Source organism: Vidua macroura, chromosome 5, assembly GCF_024509145.1.
Source record: "Vidua macroura isolate BioBank_ID:100142 chromosome 5, ASM2450914v1, whole genome shotgun sequence".
Classification (NCBI taxonomy): Eukaryota; Metazoa; Chordata; class Aves; order Passeriformes; family Viduidae; genus Vidua; species Vidua macroura.
The window spans coordinates 30,537,672-30,553,777 of NC_071575.1; the positions used below are offsets into that span (position 1 = coordinate 30,537,672).

Genomic DNA, 16,106 nt, shown 5'->3' on the forward strand with positions numbered 1-16,106 from the left:
GTTTTATGGAGAACCAAGAACTTGTGGTTTTAAGCATTTTTCTGCTCCCTACAACTGGAGTTTGCTGTCAGGAAATGCCAGAGCTGGATGCCTGCATGACAGTGCTTTAAGATCTTGCTAATCACCTCTTTGGCCACTAATGATGCTTCTGTACTCACTCTGCAATTTCTGGGTCCTTTCTTTTCCTCCAGGCTATCCGCCACTTTATACTTTCAACCAAAACTCAAATGAGGATCATTCTTTTGATATCCTGAGAAATTATAGGGAAGCTTTAGAGAGTGGATGTTGGATTTCTGACTAGGCATAAACTACAAATGAAACTTATGCTCTTTGTTACGTACTTTGCCATTAACAGTCCAAATCATAGACATTGCTACTACTATTACCAAAAAAACCCCCAAAAAACCTCAAACTCCCTATCATAAGAAAAACAACCCCAAACAAAACACAAGACCAGATTTTCAGGTTGTAATGTCTTCTCAGACATTTGGTGTCTTCTAAGAATTTGGTGGAGGGAAGAAACCAGTTTGAACAGGGTAAGACACGACAAACATCTGACCATAGATTAAAAAGGCAAATTGACACAGAAGCACCAATATATCAGTAGGAAAAAGTACTGGCTGTATTTTAAGTCTGAGCAGAAGCTGTGAGGAAGAAGGTGACAGCATCGAGAGCTCCTGCAGACTGAGGTGAGCATTAAAATTTCCAAGGATAATGTTCTGAAATAAAGGTTCTTGGAATTTCTGTCAAGGGTTCAAAGCTAAGTGTTCTATATTCTGAGAAATAATTGCTTAAATGGACTCACATGTCTCCTTTAGATACATCACCCCCAAAGGCCTCCAGGCTTCCTGATGTAACATTCATCTGGACATGTGCCTTGTTGTCTGAAAGAAGCAGGGGTTTTGGTTATAGAGCAAGAAAGTGGAGCTTTCCTGAACAGAAGCAGAGTAAAATGTTCTGCACCTTCAGGGATGTTTTTAGGTACTTGAGATTCTAAGTCTTTCGTGCTTGATGATGATTTCCCAGTAGCACCTTCTTCCCTGAAGAAGGGAACATCAAGGGTCACAAAACCAGCAGGACACTGAGCCGCTTACTAACTTTGCAACACTTACAAAACTTCAGCCAAACCCAGTGTTGTGGACATGGTGTCCCAATACCATTTTCTTTCCAGAGCCATAGGGGAAGCTTATAAAGTCCTTTTTCCACAGAAGATTTATTTTAATAAATTACCATTTTCTCTGACAGTCTTCAATCCACTCTCCCATGATGGCGTGATATGTTTCCAGGTCCATGGAGATATCTTTGTGCTCCGGGTCAAGCTTGTTGCACAGCTCTTCAAGACCACTGTCCTCCGATTCCCAGCTGGTTGTATGTCTCAAAAAATCAACTATCTTGGACACTGCCACTTTTCCTAAAAAGGAGAAACAGAGGTCAGATGCCAAAGCTTGGCAAGGCACCGTAAAAAAACTGTAAAAGGCCACACTACTGCCCTCAAGAGCTCCAGACAAGCAACTGATTCCTAAACTAGTTAGAGTGTGATCTGGGGAAAAAAAAAAGTAGTTTAGGGCTGTTTTTGTTGGGTTGAGAGTTTTGTTTGTTTGTTTTTTGTTTTTTTTTTTTTTTTTTTTTTTTTTTTTGTTTTGTTTTGTTTTTTTTTTTTTTTTAGTGGTGGGTTTTTGGTTTTTTTCTGTGTAAAAATCTGGTTTTGTGAACTTCAGTCTAAGAGGAACACAAGTTGACATGTGATACTGATCCTTGCTCTTAGGGCCAGGCTGGATGGGGCTCTGAGCAACCTGGGATAGGGGAAGGTGTCCCTGCCCATGGCAGGGGGATGGAATTAGATGGTCTTTAAGGTCCCTTCCAACCCAAACCATTCCATGATTCTACCACTTGTCATGTCTGAGGTGGAACTGTGAGGAATTGTCTCTCGCTCTGAAGTTTCCCAAGTTTCTAACAGGATAAAGGCTGAAAGAAAGAAAGTAATTCACAACAAGGTAACTGCTAGAAATGTGTTGCTCCTCTCTTTCCCCTGTGCTAAAGCACTGCAAAGATCAGCAGGGGAAGGAGCAGGCACCATGCAAAAGAGGCATTTACACATTTATTCTACATCTGCCACAACACAGGCACCCCACAGAGCCTGGCATTTCTCAGGGACCAAAACACAATTTTAACCTTGGAAATCTGTTGAGAGGAGAACAGGAGAGAGCAATGAAAAAACCCTGGCAAACCTGTGTGGTGGCTGTCACATGCACAGAAGATGGTGGTCAGCAGGTTCTCTTCACAGATCAAGCTCACGTCATACAAATTGTCAGCTTTGTACCTCACAGTCTGCCTCCCTTCTGTGAGAAATAAATCTGTTATTGCCCATCTTTATTTGCACATGGTAACTTTCATTCCAGATGACTGAAACAACAAAACCAGCCACCCAGCTTCCTCTCCAATAAAAACAGAGCTTTTAGTGTTAAACAACAATAGGGACTAGTCATAGCTGGAGCCTCTGAGCTGGGAAGTATTCCATGCATCAACTTTTATACATGTATTTTTAGAAAAATTTGGTTATTCTTTCTATGGAGTAAACATATGAAATAGACATTTTAAGAAGCCAGGTATTTCTTCCCTCCCCCACCAGATACATTGTAGAGAAATCATTAGAGTTAACTTAAGAAAACAATCCCTAAAACAAACAAAAAAACCCTTCAAAATTACAAAAAAAACCCCAAAAAAACCACAAACAAACAAACAAAAAAAAACCAAAGAGCAACACCCAAACTCCTGTATCTTCAAAGTCAGTCTGATAGACAAATCATAGGCTAAATTAAGAGCCAAATAAAATTTGGCTATTAAAAAAAAACATTTTAGTACTAACCAAATAGTCTCAATCTCTTAAACTGTTAAAAACATCTTCATCTCTCAAACCAAAAATTAATTAGCAAATTTGAAAAACACTTTTGCCTTATTAATGCCTCACTTTTTACACTGACATTAATATTTTTTAGAGAAAATTTAAGATTTGACTCAGCTCTTTTTGAAGTCTTCTAAGACTCAAGCTCTACTAAAATATATTTTACCAGTTTAAATGGTAAATAAATGTCATCTACATAGGCTGAATTCTAGATGTCTAGAATTCCAAATTTGGGGGTGTTTTTCTTCAGTATTTTTACCTCTTTCACTTGAAAGAAATGTCTTTGGCACAGAAGGCTGGACCACAGCACTTCCTGGCTTTTTTTCAGATGCAAATAAATATAAATTCGGACTTGACATCAGATGCTTCTGCTTGGGCTGCACATCTTCAGGCTCAGCATTTGCCAGAGCACATGGTTTGCTCTGGGCATTGGCCTCCCTGGCTTCAAAGCAGAATGGAGAAGAGCTCTCCAAGGGAGAGAAATGCACACAGGAGCGGCTGGACCTCTCACAGCTTTCCAGGATGGAATAGGTGGTGTTTGCAGTGGGGCAGTCAGAGCTGGCCCCGAGACCAGGCAAGTTCGCAGGGAAAACATCGTCACTGTCAGGGCTGACCAAGGGTGAGCAAGCGCTCTCATGACTCCTGCGGGTTCTCCTTTTCAGTATTTCTTCCAGATTTTTTTTAGTATTGCTCTGTGGGCTGTCGAAGTTCTGGGACTTAAATTTTGGTATCTGCAAGGCTGGGTTGGAGACTTGGTCCATCATTTGGATGGATTTGATCTTCCTGCAGATGCTGTCCACTGGGTTGTGGTGCCGTTTCTTAGCTCCACATTTAAAAGACTTCTTCATTCCTCTTCTCTTGCCAAATATCTGGAAAGAAAACGCACAAGATACAAGAGTCAGAGTGATCAACACACACATATTCATGCCAATTCTTCCATTCAGCAGCCAGCTTGGAGCTTTGGCATCCAGGGGTTTGAAAACCCTTGTTCCACTTATCAGCTGTGACAGAAACCTTCAGCCAGGACATTCTGTTGTCCAGGGAACTAGAAGTTGATGTGGAAAAGCTGGGGAAGAAAGACACAAATACTTCCTGAAATCTCACTGCTTATTCTTAAATACTATAACCATGGCAGGGAGGTGAGGGGGAATGAAAATAAAAACTGAAGAACACCCTGCAAATTAGCACAGGACTTTTTAAATTAAAGGAAGCACTTTAATTGTACTGGGGTTGGCAGAAAAAGTGAGACCAACAAGATTTTCAGCATTTCTGGGAGCCTACAAGAACATAAAAAAGGCCAAAATCCAGTGTTCCTTGTACTAATCAGCCACAGCTACCATAGTGACACACTGGGAATTACACAAGAAATATGCCCTACAGAAGCACCTCATCCTGTGTGTATTTTTACTATCTAGTCTCCCAGGCAACATTTAAAAGGTATTTCCTACAAGATAAGTGGGTTTGCATATGATTAAGGCACAGGAGGTTCATTTCACAGGGATAAATCCTCATTTCCAGGGAGGTTCCCATGTCTACCCTGCACTTTGCAGCCACCAGAACTGATCACCTGGGAGTTATCCTAAGATACCCAGTGAATCTGAGTGAAAGTCCCAAGAATCAGATTTTAAGTGACTTTTTTAATGTAGAAAAATGAATTCCTTTCCCCCAAAACAGCAGCGGGCTTCACTAGCACTTAACGCTCACATAATCTCTTGAAGCAAGGAATAAAATTATAAATAAGTACTTATTAACCTCAATTGAAATAAACATAAATACTAAGTGTATAATTTAAGCTGGTTTATTACAGGCTGCCTGCATGGCAGCAACTTAGTTTATATAAGCAGAGGCAAGATCCCTAAGTTTATTTTTCTAGTATTTGTACAAGTAGTAACATTTACTCTAATGAACATATCCTTAGGCAGAGGAACAGTTAAAAAAATAAGAATAAAAAGAAGCTCAGAGCAATTTTAGAGATGAGACTACTTTTTAACTATGTCTCACTTAAAAGATGTATTCCTCAAACAAACACCAGGAAATGGAAGCAATCTTCTTTATTAGAGATGCATTATTACAGATGTATTATCTCTAAAGAGATCGATGAATTACCTTTAAAATAAAATTTAAATACCCTACAATTAGTTTAGGGCTATTCTTTAAGCACACAAGAGCCTTCAAGCAGATATAAGTAACACTCTGTTAAAGGGTATTTCATTTTTCCCCCTGTAATTTACCAAAAAAACCCCAAAACAATCAACAACAAACACAGCCCAAAACCTTATACTTACATAACCACATGGAAAAAGAAACTTCTCTTCCTTCTCTGAAGGAGACAGCACACCTACTTTAGCTGTTCCTCTGAGGAGTAGTAACTGAGTGAACTTCAGCGTTTAAATGAGCTATTCTGCTGGAAAATCAGCTTTACAAGGTACAGTAGTTGCCACTCAGCCCTCAGCTGAGAGGGACCACCAGCTGCAACCAGGTTCTAATCAAGCATCAGGCTCCTGCTTCCTGGCCTTTTTACTTTTTTTCCCCTCACATCTGTCCTGCAGCTGTTAAATTAATTGTCTGTAATTTCAGTGCAACTTGAAGTCTCCCTGCTCTTCTAATTATTGTTTAAAACAGCAAGGAATGTTGTGATACAGGTTGTTGCTGTGTCAAAATTCTCGTTCCTGGGTTGTTTCTCACTTCTATTACCTGCTTTTTCCACCTACAGCAAAATTTCAAACAGGAGCAGATCTCTCCTAATTTCTGAGAGTTAGAACAGGGAATCTGGGAGCTGTATAAATTTCATCACTCTCACCACTTTTGAAAGGAAGAAAGTGTTGAAGTCTCTTGAGCTGATAGTGTATTAAATAGTCTCTCTGTCTTAACTGTCATCTCTGCCCTTGGTTCTGTGAAAAAAAAAAGTCATTAGTACCCTTAACTAATTCCTCTTTTTTGTATTAAATTATCAAGATGTGCAGTAGAGCCTGCCTGTCTGAAGATTTGTATGGCTCCTGATAAATTACCCTGTAAATGCCCATTCTTAGATGGCCACATCTCCTTTTCAGCCTGCAGACTGGAGAAAATTGTTTTTCAGCTGGTCTTTTCAGCTGGTGTGTGCTTCAGACTTGTCCATTGCTTGGAAAAAAATTGTTGTACCAACCTGTGGTTCACTGAAATTCAGAATTAGCACCTCTTTCTGAGATGCTTGCACTTTTCAAAAATTTGTGGATTTCTGCTCTTTCCTGATGCTTTCAAACACCCCTCACCCCACAAAATATATTTAAATTCTACTTATAATTGTCCCTTGGCTGCTTCTCTTTCACAAACACACTTGTGAGAGCAGTAGAACCTGGACCTGGCTGCAGCATTGCTCACACATTAATCCTCAGCAAAGTCCCTGTTACCTCTCTTGTGTGAGGCATTTACATGATCTCTGACAGAATGGATTTTCTACACCTTGTTCTCTACCTCAAGCAGTTTTTAGCACAGTTCTTCTCATACAGTCCAGAGAAAAGACAAAAAGCTTCTCCAGCAAATCTGCAGTGCTTGAAATGCACCCAAGGACATTGTGATGCTGAATGTGCAACAGAATAGTTAAATAAATTTGGGCCAGCTACTGATAACCTCTCTAATCACACACCTGGCTTACACCAGACAGTATCTCTTCTCTTCAGAGCTGCACCATGAAAATTCACCTTCCCAGAAAAGCTGCAGACATCCCTACTTACTGTAGGAGGGTGGACTAGATGACTTTTAAAGGTGTCTTTCAACCCAAACTATTCCATGGTTCTGTAAATTAAGGTCTGTTATGAAAATAAATAACACTGGAAAACGTTTGTGTGGCATAAAATGTGTTGATGGATTGCAGATTGGGTTGTTTTGGTCAGCAGGTTTTACAGGGCAAACATGGAACTTGTACACAAATTTCCCCTTAGTCTGACTGGGATATATGGGGTTAAAGTGCAGAATCAGCTTTGAAAGATTACAGAAACACAAAAAAACAGCCCAAAGGAAGAGATCATACGATTCATAACCATGTGTCTGGGCAGGATCAGCTGGGCAATGAGTCCTAAAAAAGGATTGTCTAATCTATTCTCCGAGTTTCTCAGTGATAACAAGTCAACATCCTTCCAGGGCAATCTATATTTGACTTTGCTACTGGTAGAAAGCTTGCCTTACTGTGCAATTTACTGTAAATGAAATGCAAAATGCTTTGTAATTTCCTACCTTGCAGGCTCTGCCATGACATTTCACAGCCTTTTATGATGCTACAGTAGGAGCCAGAAGTACACTGTGCTAGGTGCTGCTCAGGTGCCAGACAGAAGTGGGATAGATTTGCTAGAGAGTTACCAAACTAAGAGGAAAAAAAATCCCAAAGAAAATGAGAATGAGCACAAAGCAAAGGTCATAAGTTCTGGAAGATTTATACCTTAACAGCACCAGTGTTTGCTGATGTACCCACTGACCACCTACACACACCCCAGCTTCACCTTTCCCTCAGGAGCAAGCCCTGGATCACTGCTGCCCTTACCAGGATACAACGACTGTATCTTGCATTTCCAGGGAAATATTTGGGAGAGTGCACGGTCGTGATGCAAGTCAGCGAGGTAAGTTTGACCCCATTGGTTAAAACTCCAGCACATGAGAACATTTTCTCCTCACCTCAGCGCTGAACTTCAATGCCAGAAATCAGCTTTTTATCACTTACAGCATCAGGATATGCAGCCTGTGCCCTTTAGATCATCTCAAAAAATAAGAATAAGTTATGTTCTTTCTAATAAGGGGTCCTGCTGCTATAGCAAGCTTCCCTCTACTTTTCTCTCTCAGGGTATTGATTACATGCCAGAGCCACTTCCTCCTCCAGGTGAATCAGCTGAGAAATGGCAGCGCTGACAGTGAGTGTTTAGTGCACAGCTCATCATCCCAAAGCGCCGCAGTTTTTTGGTGTGTTATGATCCATAACCCAATTATAGGCTGCTTCGTTTTTCAGGAGTACGAGCTCACATGTGCCCACACACAGCCACAGTTCTTTTGTGAATGCACACACTCCCAGTACCTGCACTGCCTTCCCAAAACATTGCCTCCTGTCCCTGTTTACAAATAAACTGTGTCCCATACACCATCCTGGAAGTGGCTGGATTTCTGGGAAGGGTGAGATGGCCACCTTTTCATTGAACCATGGTAAGAAAAAGCTTTGAAGGGAGAAGCTGATTTTTTAAAATTTTTATCCCTGAAGTAGAATTGACAAACCTGGAGTTCTTTGTTCTGCATGCAGACTCCTTACAGATTTCCAAGGAGAAGGTTCTGAAATACACTTTTGTTTGAAAACTGAAGCAACTTGGAGTCACTGGTCATAGTAAAAATAAATGGATTTAGAACCATGAGTCATAATTTAAGGGAAAAATAAAAAACAGTTTGAAAATTAAAAAAAAAAAACAAACCCCAAACCATTATGGAAATGCAATTTGAGATTGGGTTCATTTCACCTGATGTGAAAGGTCAAGGTCAACTGTCTCTTGCTGCAGGTTGTAACTAAACTCCTGACTTTAGACACCCTGGTGGCACGGAGGCATCTGATGGTACAGCAGTAAAACCATTTAATTTACGATGATGCTGTCAAGAGCCTCCTTTTGTTCTTGAAGTGGTGGTCACCTGTCCCCATAACAAGGCAGTTCAGATTTTGATCTGCTCAGTTCAGCTCCCTGCTGCCCTCCAGGCAGCTTCAAACAAGCCCCAGTCTCTACAAGGATTCCCATGGGACCCAGAATACAGCTGGGTTTGGAAGAGAGACTGAGACTCCAGCAACACCAAGTCAGAGTCACTCAGATTTTGCCAAATGGCCAAAAGACAAGAAAAACTGAAGCTGTTTTCCTACAGCACGGTGACATCTTTCTCCATGCCTCCCATTCTCCTCCTCTTCTCCCCAGTTGCAATGGGAGGGGCTGAGCTGGTTTCCTCCCCTGTTTCTTTTGCGTTATCTTGTCTCATTCCAGTGGCAGGAAAAGCAGGGCTTCTTTTCAGTGCCAGACACATTCTCGTTTTCCTGCCACGACGAGAACCATCCTGAAGAGAGCATACTTCACACTGCTAATCCCAAAGGCAGGGGACTAATTTTCACAGGCTCAGCTGAATGTTTTGATTCCAGCCCTGTGGTCTGTGCATAACAGGAAGATCTGAAGTCATTCCAGAAGGCAATAGGGGAGTAGCTTTACCTTTTCCAAGCCTCTGCATGTTAAATGTCTCCTGGATGAAATGCACAGCCCCCTTCTAAGACTAAGGGTTAAGCAATGTCAAGAAATGCCTCTGATCTGTCAGAGCACAGGGAAAAGAGCAGGGAGAATAAACTTCACAGTGAAGCAGATGCAAGTAGAATCCCTTCTGCTGGCTAGGGTGCATCAGGGCATGGCCTTTTAAAAAGGGTAGAGCTCTAACAGCAGCTCCCAGCCTCCACAGGAGCTGCTTGAGACCAAAATCTGAACTTCCCTCTGGCTTCTTGCCTCTACACCAGCACAAGCTGCAGCTGATGGCAATTCTGTATATTTGGTGAGTAATTCTGTGTGGCATGAGCAGGGAACAGAGTGATACTCCCCAAAAGCTAGACAGCAATTGCACCTTCACTTAATAATGCGCCTTGGAGCAGCGTCCACAGACACACAGTGCCAGGGAGGAGCTCACACTGAGCAGCAGCAGTGCCTGTCTGCACATTCCTCCTTGAACTCCACATCTATGGGCCAGTGTTTGTCACACGCACAGCCTGACCTGGATTTTTGTCACACCATGGGCTGGCCCTGTATGTGAGGCTGCTGCAGTAAACTTTCCATTGGCCAATCTCCCAGTCAGCAAGTTTCTACCTCCCTGTTGGCTTTGCTTCTCCTTCTGCTTCCATTGAGTTTACAAAGGAAAAAGTACAGGAGGAGAGATGAAAACCCTGGCTACAGAGCAAGCAAGGCCAGGCATCAAGTGTGATCAACTCTTTGCCTGAGGACCAAACCAACTCTCCATGACTGCAATGAGCCCAGCAATCACCCAGAAGTAGCTCATGGAAATGACTTCCCTGATCCCTGCCTTTTTTCTGTTCACTGCTCCACTGTTTGACCTATTCAAGCCCATGATCTGGGCTTTTACTCCAGCCAATCCATGAGACAGAAGAGTGTTTCTGACTATTAGGAAGTCAGGATTTATGGGGTATTTTTGGTCTTTTTTGTTGTTGCTGTTGTTGAGCTTTGTACTTCTTACTTGTGTGTAAGAAAACTAGATGCAAACAATGATTAGAGAATCAAACCACAGACTCCATCCTCTGAATGTGTGCAAGGAATAACCTCAAACTAGTGACACTGGGTAAGTCACTTTTTTCTTGATGCTGCTGAGTAATTTACCGTCTTTCCCAGCTCCCACAAGGGATGCTAATCTGATATGTTGTAGATTATCCTGGGTAAACTCTCACTATCCATATTAATGCCCACTCTGGCTGTGATTATTGATCATCCAGCAGGAAGATGATGTGTTGCAAACACACAGCTCTGATGCTGATGTATTCAGGAGATGTTCACCTGTTTAATGGGGTGCATCTCCAAGTGCTTCCATCTTTCAATCATTTCAATCAGGACTTCCTGCAAGGCTGCAGGTTTCCCTCAGGAGTCATCAGACCTTCTGTTTCTCCATCTACAAGGCTGACAAGAGATCCTTCAGACTCCTCCGCCCCGCCACAGAAGGGGAGGGCACCTCCACTCTGAAGATTTAAAAAGGGACCCCTGGCCATGTAGGAAGGAGATCTTGTGACACATCATCCCAAGGAAAGAAGACTGAAGGTTTGTCACTGAGATAAGTATGAAGGTAAGTGAGAATTTTTTGGTCTGTAGCAAACATTTAGTTTGGAATTAATGTTTTTTTTTTCATGTGAGTGCAATATTTAGGAGCTGCAGGGGGGCTTAAGAAATTTTCCTTAAAAATAACCTGAAAGAAATACACATATAGATATATTATATGTATTTTAAACAACTGCATTAAAAATACACCAATAGCACAACCTCTCAAACCCAGGATGAAATGAACCACTCTGAAACATACAGTTAGATTCTCTGGTGCCCATCACTGTTACCAATACAGGAATAACAACATGGTCTGTGTGAACAAGCAGAGGTGCAACTTGTGCACAGAGGATTCATGCTCAATGCTTCCATTTGCATGTGCTGCGTCAGTGAACAAACTCCAAGAATCAAAAAAAAACCTGTCTTGTGACTTATTTTAATCATGGTTGATATTGATAGGATGCTAAATTTAAATAATTTTTTCCTTTTTTTTTTAACCTGAGGAAGTAGAGATTTTGTCTCTTGGTTTGTTTGTTTGTTTGTTTGTTTGTTTGGAATGACAAGCCCCCTATATTTGCTTGTCTATGGTTTGGTAAAATCAAGATAGATTTTATACCATCTTTACCCATTAGTTTGTACATTATTCTCATTTCTGGAGGATCTGATGTCCTTTGTAAATAGGACCACAAAAGGTGCTCGCCTTGATGGCAGCTCTCACCAGGATCTGGTGAGATCCATTTAGTCAAATCCATAAGATTTGACTAAAAAGAATAAAGTTCAATTTAACATTAATCCTCTGATCAGATGAGCGTGCACTGAAACACCCCCTGAGCAAGAGGAGGTTTGGAAGCAAGACAGGGACAAGGCAGCAGTTGGGAACACCCTCACATTTAGATGTGAAGTGGGGAGGATGTGCAGATGTGAAAGACTTTTCCTGCACCTTGTGGTTCTCTCTTGTGCACAGGGGCTGCATAAACTCCCAGCATCTGCCCTGGCCCTGTTCCTGGCAGCGTCCTTCGTCGCCTTCTCCTGGAGTGCCCCTAAGGTGAGCTCAGGCTGGAGCTCATAGTTTGGTGCCATTAAGTATTTGCAATAATTACCAATGGCATGGAATGTTGACATGTCTCTTTTCCCTCTTTTTCCTCTTTTTTTTTTTTTTTTTTTTTTTTTTTTTTTCCATAAAGGCTTATTTCCAAAGGAGAAACTGGACTCCTCAGGCCATGCTCTATTTGAAGGGTGCACGTAAGTCCCAGGCTCTTTCCATTCCGAGGAGATATTTTCTCCACCTCTGGATTATTCCTTGGTTCCACACAAGCAGGAGATCCTGAGGATGCTGTGGGGGTAGAAGTTTTGAGGCTTGTAGAGAGGATGTGCTAATTGCATGGTGCTAATTATGTCATGATGGTCACACCTTTGGTCCCTGTACAAGCCAGTCACTTCACAGCTGGACTCAATGGTCCTTGTGGGTCCTTCCCACTCAAGAATAATCTCTGATTCTGTAGTTAGAGATTTTGTTCTTTGATCCAAGTCATCAAATTTAACATAAATATTAATATGAAAAATTGTATTCTGAATTGTTGATTTAAAATTAAAAGATATCAGGGAGGGCAGGCATTAAGACAGGAAGAAAAAAAAACCTTGTAAATTAGAGAAAAAAAAAAAAGAAGGTCATAATCCTGACAGAAATGCAAAAGGGAGACAATCTAAATAATTGCAACATAAAAAAAAATAAGCTCCAAACAACTGTAAATATAACTGAAAGTTCTAGTGACATTAATACAATTTTTTCTAGTCATAAAAGTGAAGATTTTGACCCTTTTTTTATTTAAAAAAAATCTTCTAAATGAATAATGCATTGTATTACTTCCCTAGTGAGCTTTTTATCATTCTTACTGATGCATAGGAAGCAATGTATTTTTATTTTGTTAGTTTGGGATTTGGGGTGGGTTTTTTTCTTTTTTAATAAAAATACAATTTAAAAGGCAATACTTCATAGTCCAACAAAGAGATTGAAGGCTCTTGACCATATACAAAATTGAAAAGAGTTCTTTAGGGATTTTGAAGTAGGAATTACAACAAGTTTGGGGATTCTTTTCACCCTTGTCCACCTGCTTTTGTAGAGGGACGTCGCTTCATCGCAGACGAGAGCCAGAGGACGGACCTGTATGACAGAGTGCAGCTTGGTGAGTCATCACCACAGGGGTGTGGAGCCCATCCTCCTTCCCAGGTTATGGGGGAAATCCCCAGAAATGGGAGGGGATTTGTTTTCCTGGAATCACAGCCAAGGAAACAACTAAACCCTCTTTTTTCAGTCCCTTCATTCCAACCAGCACAGGACAAAGACTGACTTTCCTCTCTGCTGCACCTGTGTGATTTCATTTACATAATTTCCAGACTGACCTGGCTGCTAAGTGGGATTTTCATCAGTGCTTTTGACTTTCTATTTGCACTGGAAAAAAAAAATCAGATCAAGCTATTAATTGTGCTGAAGCGACAAATAACAGAAGCAGACGACATCAATTCATACTAGGCAACGTTTCTGGAGGGAACAGAATGTTGTAAAAAAGTTAGGAACTTACAAAAAAGGAAAATGTTCTTTTTACCTTCTGAGGGACTTTGTAATAACCTCCCTTTTAAAAAGAGTGCTAATCTCTCATGTTGGCTATCAGGCTGGTTTTGAGCAGAAAGTGTTATAGAGTGAAGGAGGCAGTATTTTCTTGTCTTTGAGTCTCTAGTTATAGGAATAATAAAAAAGCAAAGAACAAAGTAAAAAAATGCCATAGGACACTAAGAAACCAAACATCTCTGATTTTTTCATTCTAGAAACACGCAGCCATAACACAAGTCCTTTAACCCTTTCTGAAGCTGCTGCAGTGTTCCTTACTTCCTTACAGAAAGCACAAGAAGGTGAATGCACGTTTTGTCTTACTCTGACTTTTTAAAAAGTATTTTTTCAGTATTTCATTTACTAGCAAATTAATCTAGAAGGTCTGTTTTGAACTGAGATATTGTTTAACAGAGAGCTCTGTATTGGAGTGTACATTTACAAAGATTACAACATGAGCCACATAATGATGGCAGGTAAATATTTGTATATTTTCCTTTCAATTTTCTCTTCAGATGTTTTACTGGTTTGGATTCAAGGGAATTGCTATTTTTTAATTGAATTTTCCAACGCAAATATCTTCTGGGGTAACTTTTTCTATAGAATATTGTTTACTTGTGAAAATTTTATTCCTCCACTGGATTTGGTGCCAAGGTTTAAAAGAATCCATAAGAACCCCAGGAGAGGAGCTGCTGGTTTCACAGCACCAAGCTGAGACCCTAAACTTTTGCTCTCCATGTCTTCTGTCCTTAAATCTCTCACCTCTTCAGCTACCACAGACTTTTTTTTTTTGGAAATGGAGCTGGGGCTTTGTGCTCAGCCACTCTTTCCTGCCCTGGCAGAACTTTGAATTAAAAAAAAAAAAAAAAAAAAAAAAAAAAAAAAAATCAGTGGCATTTTGGAGAGAGAGAAAGGCAGAATTAAAAATGAGCATAGTGCTTTGGACAAAATATATGAGCACTTCTAAAGTTAAATCAGTGAAAGCGTCATTTGCATACCCACAAAATCCTCTGAACGTGGATTTTCCCAAATTTTAGTGGTATTTTCCTGCCTGCTGTTGCTGTAGCAGGGGAGATGGACAGCAACAGAGAAAAAAAGGTGAAATATCTGAGAGAGATAAGCAGAACTGGTCGCTTGTTTGAAAAAAACTAGGTGGAATAACATTTCCATCACTGTGGTAGGAAATAACCAGTCAAACCTGGGTAAGCCATGCACTTTCAGATCAGCTGATTTTAGACTTGACTGATGGCAATGAAGAACAAATGAAGAACAAATCCATTATTTTCTTCAGCATGATTTTTTTTTGTCATGTGCTAACTTACCCCTCTGGACATGGTTTGTATTTTTGTTCTTCAGCAAACAGAAAAATTCCTACATTTAAAAATTAGAGAAGACATGATTGTTTTTAGAAATTCTGCCTTTCTTAGCTGAGCAGACACACTGCACTGAATCTGTGCCTAAGGCACATCTGAAAGCTGAAAACTTTGGCTGGCTGAACTTTCCTTTACAACTTTTTTTCTCCCCCTTGTGTCTTGTCTTACAGTGGAAGAAGAAAACAGTGAACACCCTGGCTACTTGACAGACAGTCTATTAAATTGGTGAAATTCTTTAAAATGTCTTTAACATTTGTACCTCTTTGAACCTGAAAGCATATCTTGTGAAAGTAAAGTGTTTCATCCATTCTCACTGAAGCTCCCAAAGGGTGAGGTGTTTTCACAATGCAAAATTTTGAATGCAAGGGGATTAAAAGGTATTATTTCAGATAAGGAAAGCATCTGTAAAGTTCCTGCTTTCTTTAGAGCATTTTGTATATCCCATCTGAAATTAAAATACATGGCACCACCTCACCTTTAATTATTCAAAGATAATTAAAACTGTCTTTTTGGAAAACTTAATCAAAAAGTTCTTCAATTGTCATTGGGAAACCTTTTACCACCTTCCACTCAGCTGAATAATGAAACTTTTTGAACTCTGATAAAGACAGATTCCATTACCACTTCACTGGTGGCCCTGTAGGCTGCTGATGGTCCATAAATTCAGTGAAATATAAATACATTCCAGCTACCTGTGACTGCAAAACTGGTGATTTTTTTTTTTCTTTTTTTGGTGTTTTTTTTTTTTTTTTTTTTGTTTGTTTTTTTTTTTTGGCAGGTATCAGTCAACACAGAGAATAGGCAGCAGCACTTTTTGACCCAGTCCACTCCTGCAGAAATACTCTGAATAATCCTACTGAGCAAGTCCCAGCACATAAAGACAGTATGGGGACAGGTCTTGCATTATCAGGGCCTCATTAATGACTGCATTGTGATTACACTTTTTTGTTCTTTCTTTCTCCGTTGCAGAACTGGAGTTATGCATAAATCTGCTAATTATCATTCTGTGCTGATAAGGATGTAATATTTATGTAGTTCTGTGGTCTTACTGGAAAGCCCTCTGTAGTTCTGATGTAATTAAAGAATAGCCACATGATTTCTGTGTCCAAGCAACTGTTTCTTTTATCCCTCTAGTCATGCTCTTCATCTTTTAATGTTACATTCCTCTGATCTTTCTCATAATACTGCTGATTAATTCTAACTCACACTATGACGTTGCTTTACCTCAACACAAAGAAACACAGCTGAAGGGACAGAGGAATGAATTTCTTTCATGGGGTTAGAGACACTTTCAGTCATTGTTTATAATCTGTATCACTTAATGGAGGAACTGGTAAAATCAAAGTGTCCTGTTTTGTTCATTTTTAAGCACTAATATATCTTCCAACGGCAGTGTTTGTTGTATGACAGAACATTCATGATGAACTTCACCT

General features: G+C 40.3%; 2 protein-coding genes across 2 annotated transcripts in view; one reads left to right on the forward strand and one right to left on the reverse strand.

Annotated features, from left to right (window-relative positions):
- The window catches only part of IRAG2 (inositol 1,4,5-triphosphate receptor associated 2), a 33,647-nt gene extending 29,897 nt beyond the window's left edge, over window positions 1–3,750 (reverse strand). Inside the window, exons 1-5 of the mRNA XM_053977908.1 lie at window positions 3,162–3,750; window positions 2,229–2,339; window positions 1,231–1,411; window positions 964–1,040; window positions 806–884 (exon numbers count right to left, since the gene is read on the reverse strand). Coding sequence (XP_053833883.1) covers window positions 806–884; window positions 964–1,040; window positions 1,231–1,411; window positions 2,229–2,339; window positions 3,162–3,750 — 1,037 coding nt within the window. The remainder of the gene's footprint in view (window positions 1–805; window positions 885–963; window positions 1,041–1,230; window positions 1,412–2,228; window positions 2,340–3,161) is intronic.
- Window positions 3,751–10,679: 6,929 nt separating this feature from the next.
- On the forward strand, window positions 10,680–14,922 carry SPX (spexin hormone). The gene is made up of 6 exons (XM_053979068.1): window positions 10,680–10,720; window positions 11,660–11,740; window positions 11,880–11,937; window positions 12,816–12,878; window positions 13,519–13,602; window positions 14,844–14,922. The coding sequence occupies exons 1-6, from the start codon at window positions 10,715–10,717 to the stop codon at window positions 14,900–14,902; spliced, it is 351 nt and encodes a 116-aa protein (XP_053835043.1). The 5' UTR covers window positions 10,680–10,714; the 3' UTR covers window positions 14,903–14,922.
- The last annotated feature ends 1,184 nt before the right edge of the window (window positions 14,923–16,106 follow it).

Bases quoted from the DNA above. Each gene is read 5' to 3' on its own strand.
- SPX (XM_053979068.1), top strand. The intron at 11,938-12,815 runs GTAAGTCCCAGG...CTGCTTTTGTAG, and splicing joins GCTCTATTTGAAGGGTGCAC to AGGGACGTCGCTTCATCGCA. The intron at 13,603-14,843 runs GTGAATGCACGT...CTTGTCTTACAG, and splicing joins CTTACAGAAAGCACAAGAAG to TGGAAGAAGAAAACAGTGAA.